This window comes from Mustela lutreola, chromosome 13 (genome assembly GCF_030435805.1).
Source record: "Mustela lutreola isolate mMusLut2 chromosome 13, mMusLut2.pri, whole genome shotgun sequence".
Taxonomy (NCBI): domain Eukaryota; kingdom Metazoa; phylum Chordata; class Mammalia; order Carnivora; family Mustelidae; genus Mustela; species Mustela lutreola.
This window is the reverse complement of record NC_081302.1, coordinates 12197849-12215527: the sequence shown is the minus strand read 5'-3', so window position 1 is coordinate 12215527 and position 17679 is coordinate 12197849. Positions and strand designations below refer to the sequence as shown.

Below are 17679 nucleotides of genomic sequence, written 5' to 3'. Positions count from 1 at the left end.
AGCCTGCTTTTCCATCTCCCACTCCCCCTTGTTCTCTCTCTCTCTCTCGCTCGCTGTGTCTCTGTCAAATAAATAAATAATTTTAAAAAAAAAAAAAAAACATCTTGCAAGCCTCAGTGAAGGAAGGAGGGCTTGATCTGAAGGGTAGGAAAGGCCTCCAGCAGGGTTTGACTCACATCGTGTTTCTCACTTTGGGTTTGGAGCCTCCCCTTCAGTCCGCGTCCTCAGTGCAATGAAGAGTTTTTGCACGAAGCATCTTGGAAGTCCACCACGGGCCCTTCCTCCGGATGGATCACACAAGCAAGTTCCGGTGTTCAGTCTCCCTTCCCCACAGATGGCCTGTCCTGTCCATCGAGCCCCGCCTTCGGCTGTCCATCTTGGGCTTCGAGCCCGTTCTTGGGCTGTGCGAAAGTTTGAGAACCGCTTCTTGGTTTTGTCAGAGGGACAAAGTAGAACTACTCTGGGTCTGATACCTGAGAGAAGTACTGATAGGACGAATCAAGCATGAATAATTTACACTATTTTATAAGAATTTTTGTTTGAGGGGTGCCCGGGTGGCTCAGTTGGTTAAGTGTCCGACTCTTAATTTCAGCTCAGATCATGATCTCAGGGTCATGGGATTGATCCCTGCATCAGGCTCTGCACCCAGCACAGAATCTGCTTGAGATTCTCTCTCTCTGCCACTCCACGTGCGCCCCCCCAAAAGAAATAAATGTTTTTTTAAAAAGGAATTGTTTTTGAGCAGAAAAAATGGTTGTATTGAGAAAAACACTTCAAGGTGGGACATACATATGCACATACAAAACTAAGTAATTGAAGAGAATCTTGGGTATCTATTTCCCCAGGGAAAAAAGAGGACCAGGAAGAAACAAACCTTGGTATTTCATGTTCCTGGAATTTATTATATGTGGACATTGCTTTTGTTCATACTGTTTTCCAACTTCTGATGCCATTTTATTGAGTGCACACAACTTTTAGAATCGGGACACAGATTTCTTATCCTACCCCCAAAACTTACAGACTCCTAGTCTTAAGAGTAGGAATGTATTTCATCTTTGAAACTCCAAAAAATCATTACTGGCCATTACCTGAGTGGTCTTTTGAGTCACACAAAAGTTAAGCAGAGGTAGGGCATGGAAAAAACAAAACAAAAAAACAAAAGGTAAAGTTATCCATTAATACTAGCTGGTGCTTATCACATGCCATTCTAAAGCATGTAAATTCACTTTTCACACCAGCTCCTGCCTCACTTAACAGTGTTTCCAAAGAGAGTTAGAATGCAAACAATATACAACTTTGCCACTCTTTCAGAAAATGACTAGTTAGTCCAAAACAACTTCATTTATGTGGTAGAAAAGGAGTTAAAGGCAGGGTATGGATTCGCCATTGTAGAAAAGAGTGTATATGTGTGTGTGTGTTTGCTTTAAATATGACTTTTCTTAAAAGAAAAAGACTTCTTCCTGAGGTGTAGGTTCATTGCTGGCTGCTTGGAAAAAAGCTTTCTTGGTTCACAATTCCAAAGTCTTCCCCATCAGAGTGTCCTGCCACCAGGGGACAGAAGTCAGGGCGTGTTCTGGACCCCAGTCCATTCTCCACTTGCTTCCTGACATTCACATCTGTGTCTGTGAGACAGGAGGTGTCGTGCAATATATATTCATCTTCTCCGCGTTCTTTTTCTCATCCTCATTATCAAACTGGGCTTCAATCTCCGCTGGATTGACGTAAGTATAGAAGCGGGCCATGATGGCAAATATCACGCAGACCACCAGGAGCAACGCCGCGAATAGAACGTACTCAGCCCACTTGGAAGGAATTGGAGTTGGAGCAAGAAAAAAACAAAAACAACACAGGTTATGGTACGGTGTGCTTTGGGAGTACATTTTCTTGCTATATCTAGGTAGGAGGTGCTCTGCAATTGAACTGTGATGGAGAATTGGTAGGTGACTACCATAGATCCGGAATGGCCGGCTTTTCTTGAATGCCCAAGTACAAAGATAACATTTTTTTGGAACCACACAGGAGGGCAGAAACCAAGACTCTGGGAGGATGAGAGAAAATTTCTGAAAAACCCATGTTAAGGGACAGAGCTGGCCTCTAGAAGGATGGGGACCAACAGAACAGCATACAGTACTCTTGAGCAAAAAATAACATGCAGAAGTGTTCTAAGTTAAGACCTCCACATCATCCTTTGGCAGAATCTTGAGGTTACGAGCTCACAGCAGGGGTGCGTGCTCTGATGGGACTTGGAGGGGGAAGTGAACAAACTGATAGGGTAAGGGACGACCCCCTTACAAGACAAATACTGAAATGCTAAAGGAGAGGGTTTCAGTTTCAGAGACGCTCTCATTTTATGTTAGCTGGAAAAATTACAACTACCCTCAGAAGGGCTCTAACTTTAGGTAACATGAAACTTTCTGGAAAACATGTCTGGCTTGGGGCCATTATGCAACATTCACAGAAGCTAGGAAAGATCTTTCCTTTGATAGTAAACCACTTTAGGTTATAGGTATATTAAGGCAAATCTTGGTATTTTGTCTGTCACTATCTAACTGTACACAACCAAGTAGAAATACAAAGAATCGGCACACATTTGGCCAAAAACGCATTTGGTCATCATCCTCTCTGGCTGGTTTTATTTGACCATTAGCTTAGATGACCATGTGTATACAGAGGTGGTGAGGGAGAGTCGTCATAATGACACACACAGACTCTTTCCCCACCCCGTACCTGTTCACTGAACTGGCCTGCTCCCGCTACGATAAGCACAATGATGTTGCCCACAGCCACCGTCAACAGCCATCCTGCTTGAAGCACTGACTTCATGTTGGAGGGGGCCTGGGGAAACAACACACAGTCAGTCTCTAGATGGCAATGGCACAGCTGCAGAACACAACTTACCAATGCATTCAGTTGGGCAGTCCGCCCTAAAAATGCACATCGAAAGTGGGTTTCGCATCTATATGTGGGGTCACATATAAAAAGGCTTATCACTTGGGTAACAAGACACCCCAAACACTCATGTACGAACATACAAGAATTCCTTGTTTCCCACTCTCTACATCCTCACAGCGTTGTTGTCCTGAGTTAAATGGGCAAATCTACAGATGAATCAATTCTGTGTCTACAGAAGAGTTTCCAAGCAGAGCCATCCATCCCGTTCTCTTTCCCCTAAATGGAGGCTACTCTCTGGGCCAGGAGCTTGCTCTGCTGTGAGCTTCCCTGTCACGTCACGACACCCCTCTTGTCACCTATGATATGTCATTTTATCTGATTGTGAGGTCATCACAGAAAGGGACTGTCCAACTCATATTTATGATCTTCACCGCAAGACTTGAAGGTGCTAGGCGTTGTAGGGTCACAATGACCTTAACTGTATTTTGATGAAATTGTTGAGAAACTAGCTTCTAATCAGCAGAATTTACCTCATGAGTCTCATCTTGAACAGTTGAAAGCAATATCTTTCAACTTTTAAAAGCTGGTCTTCAACCAGCATGTAGCTATGAAGAGATCTCACCTGAGTCTTAACGATTATGAGGACACAACCCAGAAATGGACACCATAATGAACAGTTGATATCATTTAGTTGTTTCAGAACATAGACTCTGCTGCCTATCGTGGCCCTGGTCACGATCATTAATACAGCTTTCCCCCCTCAGGGCTGTAAATCTCTGGTATAGGATGTGGGAATGCAGAGTCATATGATACATGCACCCAAGAAGTTAAACAGTCATATTATTACTTGATAAAAACATGACTTGGGGGATCTCAAACACCTTGTTTGATGGAAGATACCATAATGCTTTCTAGAACCTTCCCTCCTCCCCCCAGAATCTTTTAAACTATAAATATATTGCTTATTGAAGTTAGGTCCCAACGGGGGTGGGGGTAGGAGAAGGGTGGTAGAAACAATGACCAAGAGACCTGAGAATATGAGAACTCCAGTCCCGTGACAGAGAAAACCACCTCGCCGCAAGTGAGGAGGAAATACTGTGGGATCTGCAGAGCCATGTTAACGGTGTTGGGTGAAATATCTTCAAAGATGTGCAGTTCGGGGCAGCCGATATTCTAAACCAATAAGGCAGAAGAGAGAAGATATTAAAATGGAGAATTGCTTCTAGAATAAAAACTGCTCAAACAGGCAAATGGAGCTTGGACTTCTAGAACCATGTCATACAATTTGTCAAATAAATACGGTTTTTATTTATCTATTTATTTATTTGTTTTAACATCTTAATTTTACCTTTTTCAGTTTTCCAAGATTCACTGTTTATGCACCACACTCAACACTCTATGCAATACAAGCCCTTATGCCCTTTTAAAATATGCAACAGTGCATTTTGTCCTCTCGACGAAATGGCATTGGTTTTGAAAATCTGTTCACTAGCATTTTGCTCTTAAATCAGACAGTAGAGTGGAAGTCAGGGTTTGTTTAAAACATTGCCATCTCTTTGAACTCAAAGTTTGTAAGTCCATGTAAATAGTCTAGGAAGAGACATCAGATACTGGTCAACGTGGACTTTTAGTCAGCCTCAGTTGTCTGTTTAGTTTTATTCTAAAAATAACAGCACACTGAAGTCAACAGTGAGTTAAAGAACTAGTGGCCAACTGAATGAATTCAAAGCCTGTTTAAAAGACAGATGCTAATGTTCCTCCATTTCAGTCATGACCAGGTCCTAAATGTTTGAGTAGAACTTCTGATTCAACAGAATGACTCACTGACCGTCCTTCCAATGACATAGGTGAACGCACTACCAAATTCCAGGTTGGATGATTGGAAATTTCTTTCACACTTTTGCGGAATCTGTTGGGTTGAGTTTATCGTAAAGTGTTTTCTGTGGAAAGAAAGAATGATATAGGTTAACTTTCCTGGTATTAACAGCTTCAATGTAATGTTTAAGGAAAAATACTTGAAATCCTTGAGCTTGGGAGCACAGTGTCTAGGAGAGGTACTTACACGCCCGAAGGAAAAAATTGATACTCGCTGGCATTGTGACTGGTGACATTCACATAAACCTTGTCGTCCATGGTGATGTTGAAGCTCTCATCAAAACTGTTTATAAATCTGAAACAGAAAACCATCCGTCTTGTGACTGGACCAAGGGGTACTTTATTTAGGTCACAGTATATGCCCCTGAACTTGGACTGTGATCTCTTTTGGAAGGGACTTAAGATGTCTATGGAAGAGTTCTAGACTTATAAAGGCAGAAGGAAGCCAACCCAGGTTTGTTATTATTGACGCACTCAGGAGAACACACCCACAAGAGCTGACCACAGTCTTCTGCCTGGAGCTGTTCTAAGTGCCTGGTAACTAGGAGTAGTTCAATGGTGTGTTGAGATATTAGCCTGGATGGAAACAGGAGCTGGTTCCCCCTTCAAGAAGGCAGTGCTCTGTATTCCTTGCTCAGAAGCTTTAAAGAACTAAAAGATCAAAGTAGAAGTTGCTTAGTACCCGAACAGTCTCCGTCCGGGCTTCTTTCTGGGGGTTGGGGATGGAAGGCCATTTTCTGTCCTTTACCTGTAGGAGCCTGGGCAGGGAGGGGCCCCAAAGAGTGGAGAGGAAGAAAAGGGTCGGTCCGGCAACCAGAGACACTTTTGGGGAGCTCACCTCCGAGAGGGAGTTCTGTGTCTGCAGGACCTGGAACAGTGGTGACTGACGCTCTTCTAGAGCTTGGATGGGAGTGTAGCACCCAGAGCCTTGGTCCTGGGTTTCAAGGCTTCCAGGGGCTGCAAAGTCCTCTATGCCTAAGCGGCTTGCCTTCAAAGGACCATAAAGATGGTGACAGTATGGACAGAAGATCGGATCCCTTCCTTCGGTGCTCCAGGCTATAGGAGACCCTGACGCTCATGCAGCACACCAGCCAGAAGGGTGCTGCCTCCAATGCGACTAGTGGATTTTCCCTGGACAGCTTTCAGCAGATTATCCAATTTAAAGGATGGGCACTCATAAGATCGTACACCCAAGGACTGCAGACAACAATTTAACCTGAACATTCCTAAAACATGTGGCCACATTTCATCGGCTTTGTGGCGACAAGTAATATTGGTCAAATTCTAGGTACTGGGACAACATTTCTCTGAATTAAGCTCAGGCCTTAAAGTCCATGGGCGTTTGACCTGGTGTAGTGTGACAGGTGCCTCACTGAGAACGGACTCCTGACCTGGGCCAGCAGGAGCTACGTAGTTGGGCGGACATCTCCGTGTGAAATGGCTGGCTCATAGGGTACCTCTCTGTTTAACATTTTGAGGAACAGTTTTTCAAATTGTCTGCATCATTTTATCATTCTATATTCCCACCAGCAGTGTAAAAGTCTTCTGATGTGCCCACATCCCCACCACACTTGAAATCCTTGAACTTAGGATTCAAGTTATTACCTGTTTTCTTGGTTGCTTTTATTTTGGTTTTTGGTGAGAGCCTGGTGAGTGTGAAGTGGTACCTCAATGTGGTTTTGATTCTCATTTCCCCAATAATTAATGATGTTGCACTTCTTTCCTAGACTTTTTGACTTTTCTGTGCTATCTTTGGAGAAACCTCTCTCTCTCTCTCTTTTTTAAAGATTTCATTCATTTATTTGACACAGAGAGAGAGCACGAGATGGAGGAGCAGGAGATGGAGAAGCAGACTCCCTGCTGAGCAGGGAGCAAGATGCGGGACTCAATCCCAGGACCCTGAGATCATGACCTGAGCTGAAGGCAGAGGCTTAACACACTGAGCCACCCAGGTGCCAGAGAAACATCTCTTTAAATACTTTGCCCATTTATTTATTTATTTTTTATTTTTTAACTTTTAATTTTTTATAAACATATAATGTATTTTTATCCCCAGGGGTACAGGTCTGTGAATCACCAGGTTTACACATTTCACAGCACTCACCAAAGCACATACCCTCCCCAATGTCCATAATCCCACCCCCCCACCTTCTCCCAATATTTTGCCCATTTAAGATACTGGATTATTTGTCTTTTTACTTTTGAGCTGGACGAGTTCCTTCTGTATTCAGAATCTCTTCTCAATTATATGATTGCAAATATTTTCTGTCATTCTGTGAGCTGTCTTTTTATTGTCATGACGGTATCACTTGTAGCACGAAAGCTCTCCATGTGCCAAAGCCCAAGTGACTATTTATTTATTGGCTTTGTATCCAAGAAACTGCTGTCTAACCCCAGGTCACAAAGATTTATTGTTATTTTTCCTTTATAAATTTTATTGTTTTAGTTATATTGGGTTTATGATCCACTGCGTACATTTTTGTGTGTGGTCTCAGGTAGGGTCTGACATCAGTCTTCTGCATATGGGTATGTGGTTGTCTTAGTACCAAAATGATTTTAATAAACCCACAACTACCTTTAAATGAAGATTTCTCTTTAATCTACTTATGACCATACTCCCTCCTTGAAAGATCTTTTTCAGTATGATAGTCATGGAAACCAAGGCTTGAAATGAACCAAACTTAAAACTAAGCCTATGCCTAGATTTTTCTAAATCTGAAATTGAGATTTTTAGAAATTAATGAAGCATATATAATCACATCATCTACATTAATGATTTTTGTACCACTAATGAATAAAAATACTTGTAAAATTTTTAAAATTTTTCTCATTCTCTTAATATATTTTTAAATTACTTATAATGCTCAAATTAATTTGGTATAATAATTATATATAATTTTAACAGATACCATGTTCATGCATTATATGCTTAAATATTTTTACTGGATGTGGTAAAAGCTTTATAAAGATTTTATAATTTATTTATTTGAGAGAGAATAAGTGAAAGAGAGCATGAGGGGGAGAAGGTCCGAGGGAGAAGCTGACTCCTCGTGGAGCTCGGAGCCTAATGCGGGACTCGAGCCCGGGACTCTGCGATCATGATCTGAGCCAAAAGTAGTTGTTCAACTAACTGAGCCACCCAGGCACCCCATGATAAAAGCTTTAAAGGCCACCTCTCTAGAGAAACTTTGTACATGGGGACAAAAAAAATCATATATGAATGGGAATTGGAGTATTGTTTGGAAAAATGGAAGCAACCTAAATTTCCTTGAAGAATGGGTAAATAAATTGTGGTATGTACATGCAATGGAATATTATATAGTGGTTTGTGTGAGTGGATAAGGGATACTTATAGAAATATGGATAAGTATTAAAATATTTTATACTATACTTTATAATATATAATATTGCATAACACACAGAGGACCATAATATATTAAGTTTAAAAACATTCTCAAGAACATTGTTTGTATATATATATATATATATATAGAGAGAGAGAGAGAGAGAGAGAGCGCAATATGTAATGTTAAAAAAATTCATGAGAAAGATCAATATCAAATTCTCAACCAATTTAGACCCCAGTATTGTCTTTTTTTTTTTTTTTTGAGAGAGAGAGAGAGTGAGCAAGCATGTGTAATTGGAGGGAGAGGCAAACGAAGAGTGGGGAGAGAGAAACTTTAATAGGTTCCATGCTCAACGTGGAGCCCAATGCAGGCCTCGATCTTATGTCTCTGAGATCATGACCTGAGCTGAAATCAAGAGTCTGATATTGGGGCACCTGGGTGGCTCAGTGGGTTAAGCCTCTGCCTTCGGCTCAGGTCATGATCCCAGGGTCCTGGGATCGAGCCCCACATTGGGCTCTCTGCTCTGCAGGGAGCCTGCTTCCTCCTCTCTCTCTGCCTGTACTTGTGATCTCTGTCAGATAAATTAAAAAAAAAATCTTTAAATAAAAAAATAAAATAAAATAAAAATAAAAATAAAAAAAAAGAATCTGATACTTAACCAACTGAGCCACCAAGTTGCCCCTGTCGCTTTACTTAAAGGACCCTGTTGAAGGTAGTCCACAGAAGTCTCGCAACTTACTGATACCACATAATTAAAACGATTCCATTCTGTTTAAAATTCTCTCTACTCTTTCTTTAATTCATATATTATTCCAAAATCCAACCTCCTGGCTTTCTCAAAGTTGTTCTATTTATCAGTTAGTTTCTGACATTGGTTTTTCAGAACTTCCCCATTTTATGGATTGTCTCTTGGACATTGCTGAAATAATCAATCTTTTGATCCACAGAAGATATGATGATGCCAATTAAAAGAAAAAAGTTCCTGGCTTATCTTTTACTACATGAGTGGGTTGGTGAGGTAAAATGTTGCTGATCTTATGTGTCCTTTCCCAAAATCTCAACAAAGACAATTTTAAAGAAGAATGAAACTTTAGCATAGCACCAGAACAAGAAAGGATACCACAATTTAGACTGTTTGAAGTTTCCAAAGTTTTAGAGACATTTCTGAAGAAATCAAAACAATAGTTCTGAGCCACCAAGGACATCCCAGAGGTACTTCCAGCTCAGAGACTCAGATGCAAAGATTAGGAAAGGGCCAGATGACCAGCATTAGAGGATTTCCTTCCAGGTGTGCAGGACAGCTGTATGTATATGCATGTGTGCAGGACAGAAGAACAATCTGAATTGTATCTCCACCCCTCCCCCAATTCATATGTTGAAATTCTAACCCTTAGGACCTCAGAATGTGACTCTATTTGAGATAAGGTCTTTATTCTTTTTTCAAAGATTTTATTTATTTGAGAGAGAGAATGTGTGTGCATGTGTGTGTGAGTCAGGGAGGGGCAGAAGGAGAGGGAAAAGCAGACTCTGCACTGAGCACAGAGCCTGATGTGGGGCTTGATGTCAGGATCCCAAGATCATGACCTGAGCCAAAGGCAGATGCTTAACTGACTGAGCCACCCAGGAGACCCTCGAGGCAAGGCCTTTCAAGAGGTAATGTGAAGTCATGAGGGATCCAAGATCACTGGTATTCTTAGAAGAAGAGATGATCAGGACATAGACACACAGAAGAAAGACCATGTAAAGACAGAGAAGGCAACTCTCTCTAAGGCAAGGGGAGAGGCCTCAGACAAAACTAATCTAGCCAATGCCTTGATGTTGGACTTCAAGCCTGCAGAATCATGAGGAAATAATTTTCTGTTTTTTAAGCCTTCCAGCCTATGGTACCTTGTGATGGCAGCCTTAGCAAACTCATACAGAAGAGAACAAAGAAAATGAGAAGGAACCAAAAATCAAAAGAACATAGTGCTGGCTACTATTCACATGTAGTTTTACTGCAGAGATATGTGAGAACACCAAGGAGAAAGAGGATCCCCAATGCTTGGTGAGGGGGAAATTAAATCAACTACAGAGAGTGGCAGATGGTGTGTGTGTGTGTGTGTGTGTGTGTGTGTGTGTGTGTGTGTGTGTGTTTGAGCACAGTTGGGTGTTGGATGCCAATAGAGACAAGCCTCCAGGACTCTGGGAAGAAAATGGCGGCCAACCTATGACTAAGCAGGAGAACAGAAAAGCATTTTTGGGCAAGCAAGGACTTGCAAATTGCCTCACAGATTTTCTCGGTCAGATATCTGAGCACAAGTTTGCAGCCAAACAAGAAAGGTGACCCAGAATTCACGAAAGAAAGACACTAACCTGGACAAATGGTAAAAATTCTGTGAGGACAGTGGCATCACAAGGACCACAGAGCAAAATGCCCTCCTTACATCAAAGGGCATGCTGAAGAGTTGGTTCTCAAAGAGGAAGGTGAATTCCCTGGGTCCATTCTCTGGATCACCCAGGAGGTAAAGGCTCATATGCTTTTGTCAACAAGAGGCCAAGTGAGTCACAGGAAAACCCAAAAGCTGTGCAAAAAAACCTTGGTTTAAAGATGTAGAACCATGGAACAATTCAGGGTATGACATAGGCTATTCCAATTAACCTTGACATTCAGAACATTTCCATTTGAGGATATATTTTCAAGGATATAAAGTTACATTTCCTTCCCTTTCAGGCTTTTAGTGCATTGTGACTAATATTTTGATAGTCAACTTGTAAATTCTGTCTATTAATCATTTGTAGAATTGACCTAGCACATGGAGAACCCACAAAAGTAAACATTACAAATGTTAACAATGCGAAACAAGCCAGAGGTAAAGAGAGATGAAAATTAATTCCATGTCTCCACAATTTCCATTAGTAAGTTAATATTCATCCTCGTAATCATACACTTTCTCTCTACTAGTTCATGTTTTACTGGTAACTGGTAAAAGCTGAAATCTGGAATTGTTAAGGAGTGTCACAGGGAAACAGAGATTGGCTGTAAGAGTTGAGGCCAATAGGAGCCCTATCCGCGTTTCTCCCCCAATTTATTCAGATGTTCTAATCTTACTTAAAAAGTGTATTTTCAGGTTCGCCTGAGTGATTCAGTCGGTTAAGTGTTTGTCTTCAGCTCAAGTTCTGATCCCAGAGTCCCAAGATCGGGATCGAGCCCTGCATTGGGCTCCCTGCTCAGCAGGGAGTCTACTTCTCCCTCTAACCCTATCCCCTCATGCTCTCTCTCTCACATAAATAAATAAAATCTTTGTTTAAAAGCATGTTTACAGTAAATTGGCTTTCTGGTGTACAATTCTATGAATTTGAACACATGTCTGGATTCAGAGAAGCACCATCACCACCAAGATATGGACCAGTTCCATCGGCCCCCGCATCTCCCTCACACAGACCCATAGCCAAACCTCTCTTCCTCTCCTAACCCAAGGCAACCACTGATCTGTTCCCACATCCTTATCTTTTGTTGGTGGGGGGGCATTTCCAGAATGTCACATAAATGGAATTACACAGTAGCTATGTAAGTTTTAAGACAGGCTTCTTTCATGGCACAATACGTTTGAAATTCATTTATATTATTGCCTGTATCACTAGTTCCTTTTTCCTAAGAACTATTCTGTTGTATGGATGTAGTATAGTCTACAGTCAATTGTCTGTTGATCCATCACCCACTCAAGGTCATTGGGTGACTTCCAGTCTTTGGCAATTCCGAATAGGATTTCTATGAACATTTATGTTTAGGTTCTTACGTAGACATAAGTTTGCATTTCTCTAGGATAAATACCTGAGAACCGGATAGCTGCATTGTGTGGTCAGTGTACCCTTAACTTTATAAGAAACTGCCTCACTGTTTTTTAGTACCATTTTGCACTCCTGTTAACTAGAACATGGGAGTTCTGGTTGCCCTGTCTCCTCCCCAGCATTTGGTATTGTCAGTTAAAAAAAAAAATTATTAAATCCATCTAATAGGTATGTCATGCAACTCACTGTGGTTTTAATTTATATTTTTTAATGGCCAACAATGTTGAGCCCATTTTCATGTGCTTCTTTGTCATCTGTATATCTTGGGTGAAATGTCTAAATCTTTTGCTCTTTTTCAACGGGGTTATTTCCTTACAGTTGTGTTTCAAGAGTATTTTATATATTCTGGATACAGACACTTAGTCAGATATGTGATTTGTAAATATTTTATACCAGTATGTAGCTTACCTTTTTCATTCTCTTAACAGTGAGATTTACAGAATAAACGTTTTTAGTTTGAATGAAATCTAATTTACCTACGTCTATATATCTATATGTATATATTAAAAGGACCCATTACTCAGCCACTAAAAAGAAGGCAACCTTGCCATTGTGACACAGATGAACCTAGAAACAGTAAGTGAAAACGAGCCAGACAAAGACAAATACTACATGGTATCACGTATATACGGATTCTAAAAAACAGTTGGATTCATAGAAAAAGAAAGAGTAGAATGGTGATTTCCAGGGACCGAGGGGTGGGAAGCAGGGAAATGTGTGAAAGCTACAAATTTAGTTCCATGATGAGTAAGTTCTAATGTACAATGTGGTGACTATACGTCATACTACATTGTATACTTCAAATGTGCTAAGCAGTTAGATCTTAAGCATTCTTCTTCTTCTTCTTCTTCTTTTTTTTTTTAAGGTCTTAACCATTCTTATCTCTCTCTCTCTCTCTCTCTCTCTCACACACACACACACACACACACACACACACACACACAAAAGTTCACTGTAAGGTGACTGTGTTAGTTTGACTCTGGTAAATATTTCACAGTGGATACATACATTGAATCATATTGTCCACTTCAAATATAATTGATTTTGTCACTTATATCTCAGTAAAACTGGAAAAATCATAGAAAAATAACGCTATGATTTTGATAGTAATTGCACTAACCCTATGGGTCCATCTGGGGAGAACTGACATTGTCACTGTATTAAACCTTCTAACCAACAAAGCTAGCATATCTCTCCATTGATTTCACTCGTCATTAGTTTTTTTTCATAAGCCTTTTGTAGTTTTAGTTCTCAAATCTCATCTATGTTTTTATTAGCTTTGTACCTAGTAGTTTGTCTTTTTGGAGAGCTATTGTATAGTTTTAATTTTTCAGTTTCCAATCATTCATTGCTGGCACATAGAAAGATGATTTTTGTTGTCGATCTTATATTTTGTAACATTTCTACACTCATATCTAAACACTTATTGAGTCTATGAACTTTTTTGGTAGAGTCTTTGGGACCTTCTGTGCAGGTCCTTATGTCATCTGTAAGTAGGAATAGTTTTTATTTCTTTCCTTCCAGTTAAGATCTTTACTTCTTTTTCCAGTCTCATTGCACTGGCGCCCAGAAGGATGTTGAAAAGGAATGGAGGGTGTGCACAATCTTATGGGAAGAGCATTGAGACTTTCTTCATTCATTGTAATAGTAGCTTGGGTTTTTTAGACATCCTTTTTCAGAGTCAGGAAGTTCCCTTCAATTACTAGTTTGCTGAGGGCTCTTTTTAAATCATAAATGGACACTGAATTTTATCAAATGCTTTTCCTGCATCCATGGATATGATGATATGGATTTGTCTCTTTAATTTATTAAGATGATAGATGATATCGATTGATATTTTTAAGAATGCTGAACCGCCTTACATTGTTGGGATAAATTCCTATACTCTCATTTTACAGCCTTGTTGCAGTGGGACTTTACTATGGGAAGGCATTACTTCCATAAGAAGCTGATAAGACTAGAGTTTTAAAGAAAAGTACATACCTGATGCCATTTTCTCCTTTTTCTGGCTTCTGGTTAAGGCCATCCTTTACCTGAGAAAGAAAGCGTTTTCAAATCTAATCCATTAGAATAAATTTAGATGACCATTTCAGCACTTGAGAAAAAGAGCGATGTTGACATTTATCCTAGGAGCTAAGGGCGTATGATAACATTTGCAAAGCTCCATCCTTCAATCCTGATTCTCCTGAAGGTGAAATGAGTCTCTACAATTTTTGATGTTTGCTTTCTAGTGCTTCCACAGAACACGACTATTCAAGAATTGAGAACAAATCACTCAAGAGCTCCCTAATAAAATACACGACCAAGAAGTCTTAATTCCATACGGCAGTTTTCTAGATGGTCACAGGTCACCTCACAGAACACCTCCCACTCCTCCACTCAGTTTAACTCTATTTCCACAGTTTCCTAATGTGTTCCGTGGCCCATCTAGATGCTGATATCTTGTCATGAAATATCTCACATGTATTTTTATTGCTTTTACCTGATGTTTTCACTATATTCTTTTCAGAGACCGTTTTAACTTTCCAATTACCCAGTGTGATTTTTTAACCAATACAGTTTAAGATGTATGTAAAATTTTATCTCAAGAAGTTGCTAAGAATGCACCTATGTACTCTGTGTGACTTGCATGTTCTCACACACACCCACTACCATGACCCCAAATTCTTTTTTTTGGAGGGAGGGTGTGGGGGCCAGGCACAGGAAGAATCTTAAGCAGGCTCCACACCCAGCACAGAGTCCAACGCGGGGCTCGATCTCACAACCCTGAGATCACGACCCGAGTTGGAATCAAGAGTCGGACACTTTAATTGACTGAGCCACCCAGGCACCTCCCCCACAAAAGTTCTTTTTAAATTTTTAAATTAACTTTTAAATTAATATTAACCCTTCCCATCCACCAATGTTTTTTTCAAAGTCAAATGACTTGTATCCTCAAAGAAGGAAGAACTTGAGGACTAACTCTCACAATACTACCTGGGCTAAAGCAATGCCATACAACTGAAAGGCTCTATCACCAACATCACTCACAGTAAAGAATCAGCTGTAGGTGTCCAACGACTTACCACTTGGAAATTATTGGGGGCCCACACTAGAAGGGTGTGCCGATGGCCCTGCTCAAAGTTATAAGTCACCACATTGACTGGTGAACCAGGAGAAGAAATGTTTATACTTGTCAGTTTGTCTCCGGCAAAAGTCATGAAATCATTTGTCTGCATTGGGAGAGAAGGAGTCACAATTAATACCATAGAGTCTGGCTCTGCCTCAGTTCATGTTCACACGCATCAAAAAATGCCTTGTGAGAGCTGGCATCGGTTTGTCTCAGCACTGCCCCTCCCCCACCATGGACTCCATCATGACGTCTCCTGTTATGCAAGAATTAGGCTTTTTGCACAGCACTTTACTTTTTGTTTCTTTTTCTGAAAATACATGTTCTGGAAATCATCTCTACCATGAGGCAGAGAACAGCATCAGGGATAAAGGAATAACCTGGAAGGAAATCAGTTCCGAGCTGCTTCAGGCACCAGAAGTCAAATTTTCTTTTTTCTATAAGATCGTCAGTTTCATAAACTCCAAGGGAGCAGCTCTCCACTATGGCTCAACAGGAAGGAGACCAGGTAAATCCAAACCTCTGGGCTATTGGAATTTTCAGAGCTCTTCAGGTGATTCTAATGTGGAGTTCAGGTTAAAAACCTCTAATTCAGACCAGTGACCATCCAGATGAGGGCTTTCCAGCCTGGGCTGGGCTGACATTTGGGACGAGATAAGTCTAGGTTGTGGAACCGTGCTGTCAGCCTCCCTGGCTTCCTCCTTTTGAAATGCCAATAGCAGCAGGCTCTCCGTTGTGACACTGAAAACCGTCTCCAGAAATTGCCAGATGTCCCTGAGGCAGCCACATGGTAGAGAACCACGGACAGAGCCTTGCTATTTAAAGTGTGGTTCCACGCTCCAACCACGGCACCCTTCCCCTGAGAGCATGTTAAAAATGCAAAATTTTACATATTCCTCAGGCAACTCACATGCCCATTAAAGTCTGAGGCACACTGGTCTAGTGCGAAGCCCAAAGAGACCGAGATACTAAGGCAGTTCACTTCCATACTTGTAGGAATTACATAAAGATCGAGAAGATCAGTGTCTCCCAAGCCTATTATAACTCAGGTCAGAAGAGAAAAGAGAAAGTTGCATTTCTTTCTACTTACTTGACTCATCTGGGGAAGTGTCACTTGCATTCCAGGAAAAGATGCCGTCATCTTACTGTTCCCTATATTCAACACTTTAACTTGGACTTCAGTGGGCTTGGGGAAGACGGGGAGAGTTCTCTGAGCGAAACAAGAGAAAGCTGGCAGTGATGTCTTCCGTGCTGATTGACGATCAGCCTGGCCCCGTCACCAGCACCCCCACCCTCCAGCCGTGGAAAGCTGTCCCGGCCGAGAGACCAAACACCCCCTCGAGGCCTCCCATTGCTCGCCTCACGGCACCCAGAGGAAGATGTTTATACAGAACAGGGAAGTGATCCTGGAGAGGATGCCCTTGGTCCTAACACCTCCAGGCTGAAGGATGCCAGGAAAGGAAGCCTCCTATCTGAGGGTCAGAGCAAACACAACCCAAATGAGTGTGTTTCTTGCTGTAGCACCGGAGATCTGCTCTCCTGGGAGGCCAGCGTCGTCCCCTCTAACTCTGGGAGCCACGGCCACGGCCACAGCCTGACCGTGCCCTAAACCTCCTTTCACAAGTGCTCTATGCCTCTTGCCTCCATACATTTGTTCAGGGCTCCTGCCTTTTCCCCACAGCGCTCTCTCTCCAATCCCAGGGTCCCTAAAGCAACCTATTCTATTCTGTGCTAACGTCTATCCTAGTTTCACGATGCATTTTGCACAAAGCTAGCCCAGTTCAGGAGCAAACGAGTAAACCCACATGAGCAGGAGCCCCACGCGGAAGCCAACACATGAAAACAACTCAAACGCCCACTGACAGACAGACCAACAAAACGCTGTCCAACAGTAGACTAGGATTCCACTGTTAAAAAAAGGAGATTTTGACACCCGCTATGACATGGATGAACCTCAAGGGAATCTGACTCCGTGAAATCAGCCAATCCCAAGGGACGGGCACTCTACGAATCCACTTACAGGAAGTACCAGCAGCAAACTCGTGCAGACAGAAGGTAGAATGGGGAGTGCCGGGCTGGTGGGGGGTGGGGAGGGGAAGTGGGGCGTTGTTTTTCCAGGGGCCCCGAGTTTTTGTTTTGCAAGATGAAAAGTTTGCTGGGGATGAGTCACACAATAACGTGAACGCATTTAACACTACTGAATGTACACTGAGACGTGGGTCAGATGGTAAATTTTTGTTCCCTATATGTTATCACACCTAAAAATTTAAAAAGAAAAATTAGAGAGAAGGAAGGAAGGAAGAAGAGAGAAACAGAGAGAGACACACACGGAGACTGAGGGTAGGAGACAGAGAATGGAGAAGCGGAGAAGCAGGAGGAGGGAGTTTACCTCCTGTCTCACACACGACACCACACTCGCTTCTAGCCTGCTCTCACACGGAGGACACCAGGAATCTGGTTTAGTGCCACCGTGGATCTGGCAGACTGAAGTCTGGCGTGTGAACTAACATCACTAGAAACACGAGAATACAAAAGGCATCTTCCCGAAGACAGCTGAAACATTTCAAAAGGCTGCCTGTTTGGCAGGGATGACCCTCTCCCCAGACTTCCTAGGCGTTCAGAGTGTGA

At 41.7% G+C, this 17679-nt stretch overlaps 1 protein-coding gene across 1 annotated transcript in view; it reads right to left on the bottom strand.

Moving 5' to 3' along the window:
• Positions 1-875: 875 nt before the first annotated feature.
• Positions 876-17679, bottom strand: part of SLC15A1 (solute carrier family 15 member 1) — a 50067-nt gene continuing 33263 nt past the window's right edge. The window contains exons 16-23 of the mRNA XM_059144450.1: positions 16142-16261; positions 15008-15154; positions 13926-13975; positions 4955-5062; positions 4721-4832; positions 3922-4065; positions 2728-2835; positions 876-1802 (exon numbers count right to left, since the gene is read on the bottom strand). Coding sequence (XP_059000433.1) covers positions 1611-1802; positions 2728-2835; positions 3922-4065; positions 4721-4832; positions 4955-5062; positions 13926-13975; positions 15008-15154; positions 16142-16261 — 981 coding nt within the window. The 3' untranslated portion in view covers positions 876-1610. The remainder of the gene's footprint in view (positions 1803-2727; positions 2836-3921; positions 4066-4720; positions 4833-4954; positions 5063-13925; positions 13976-15007; positions 15155-16141; positions 16262-17679) is intronic.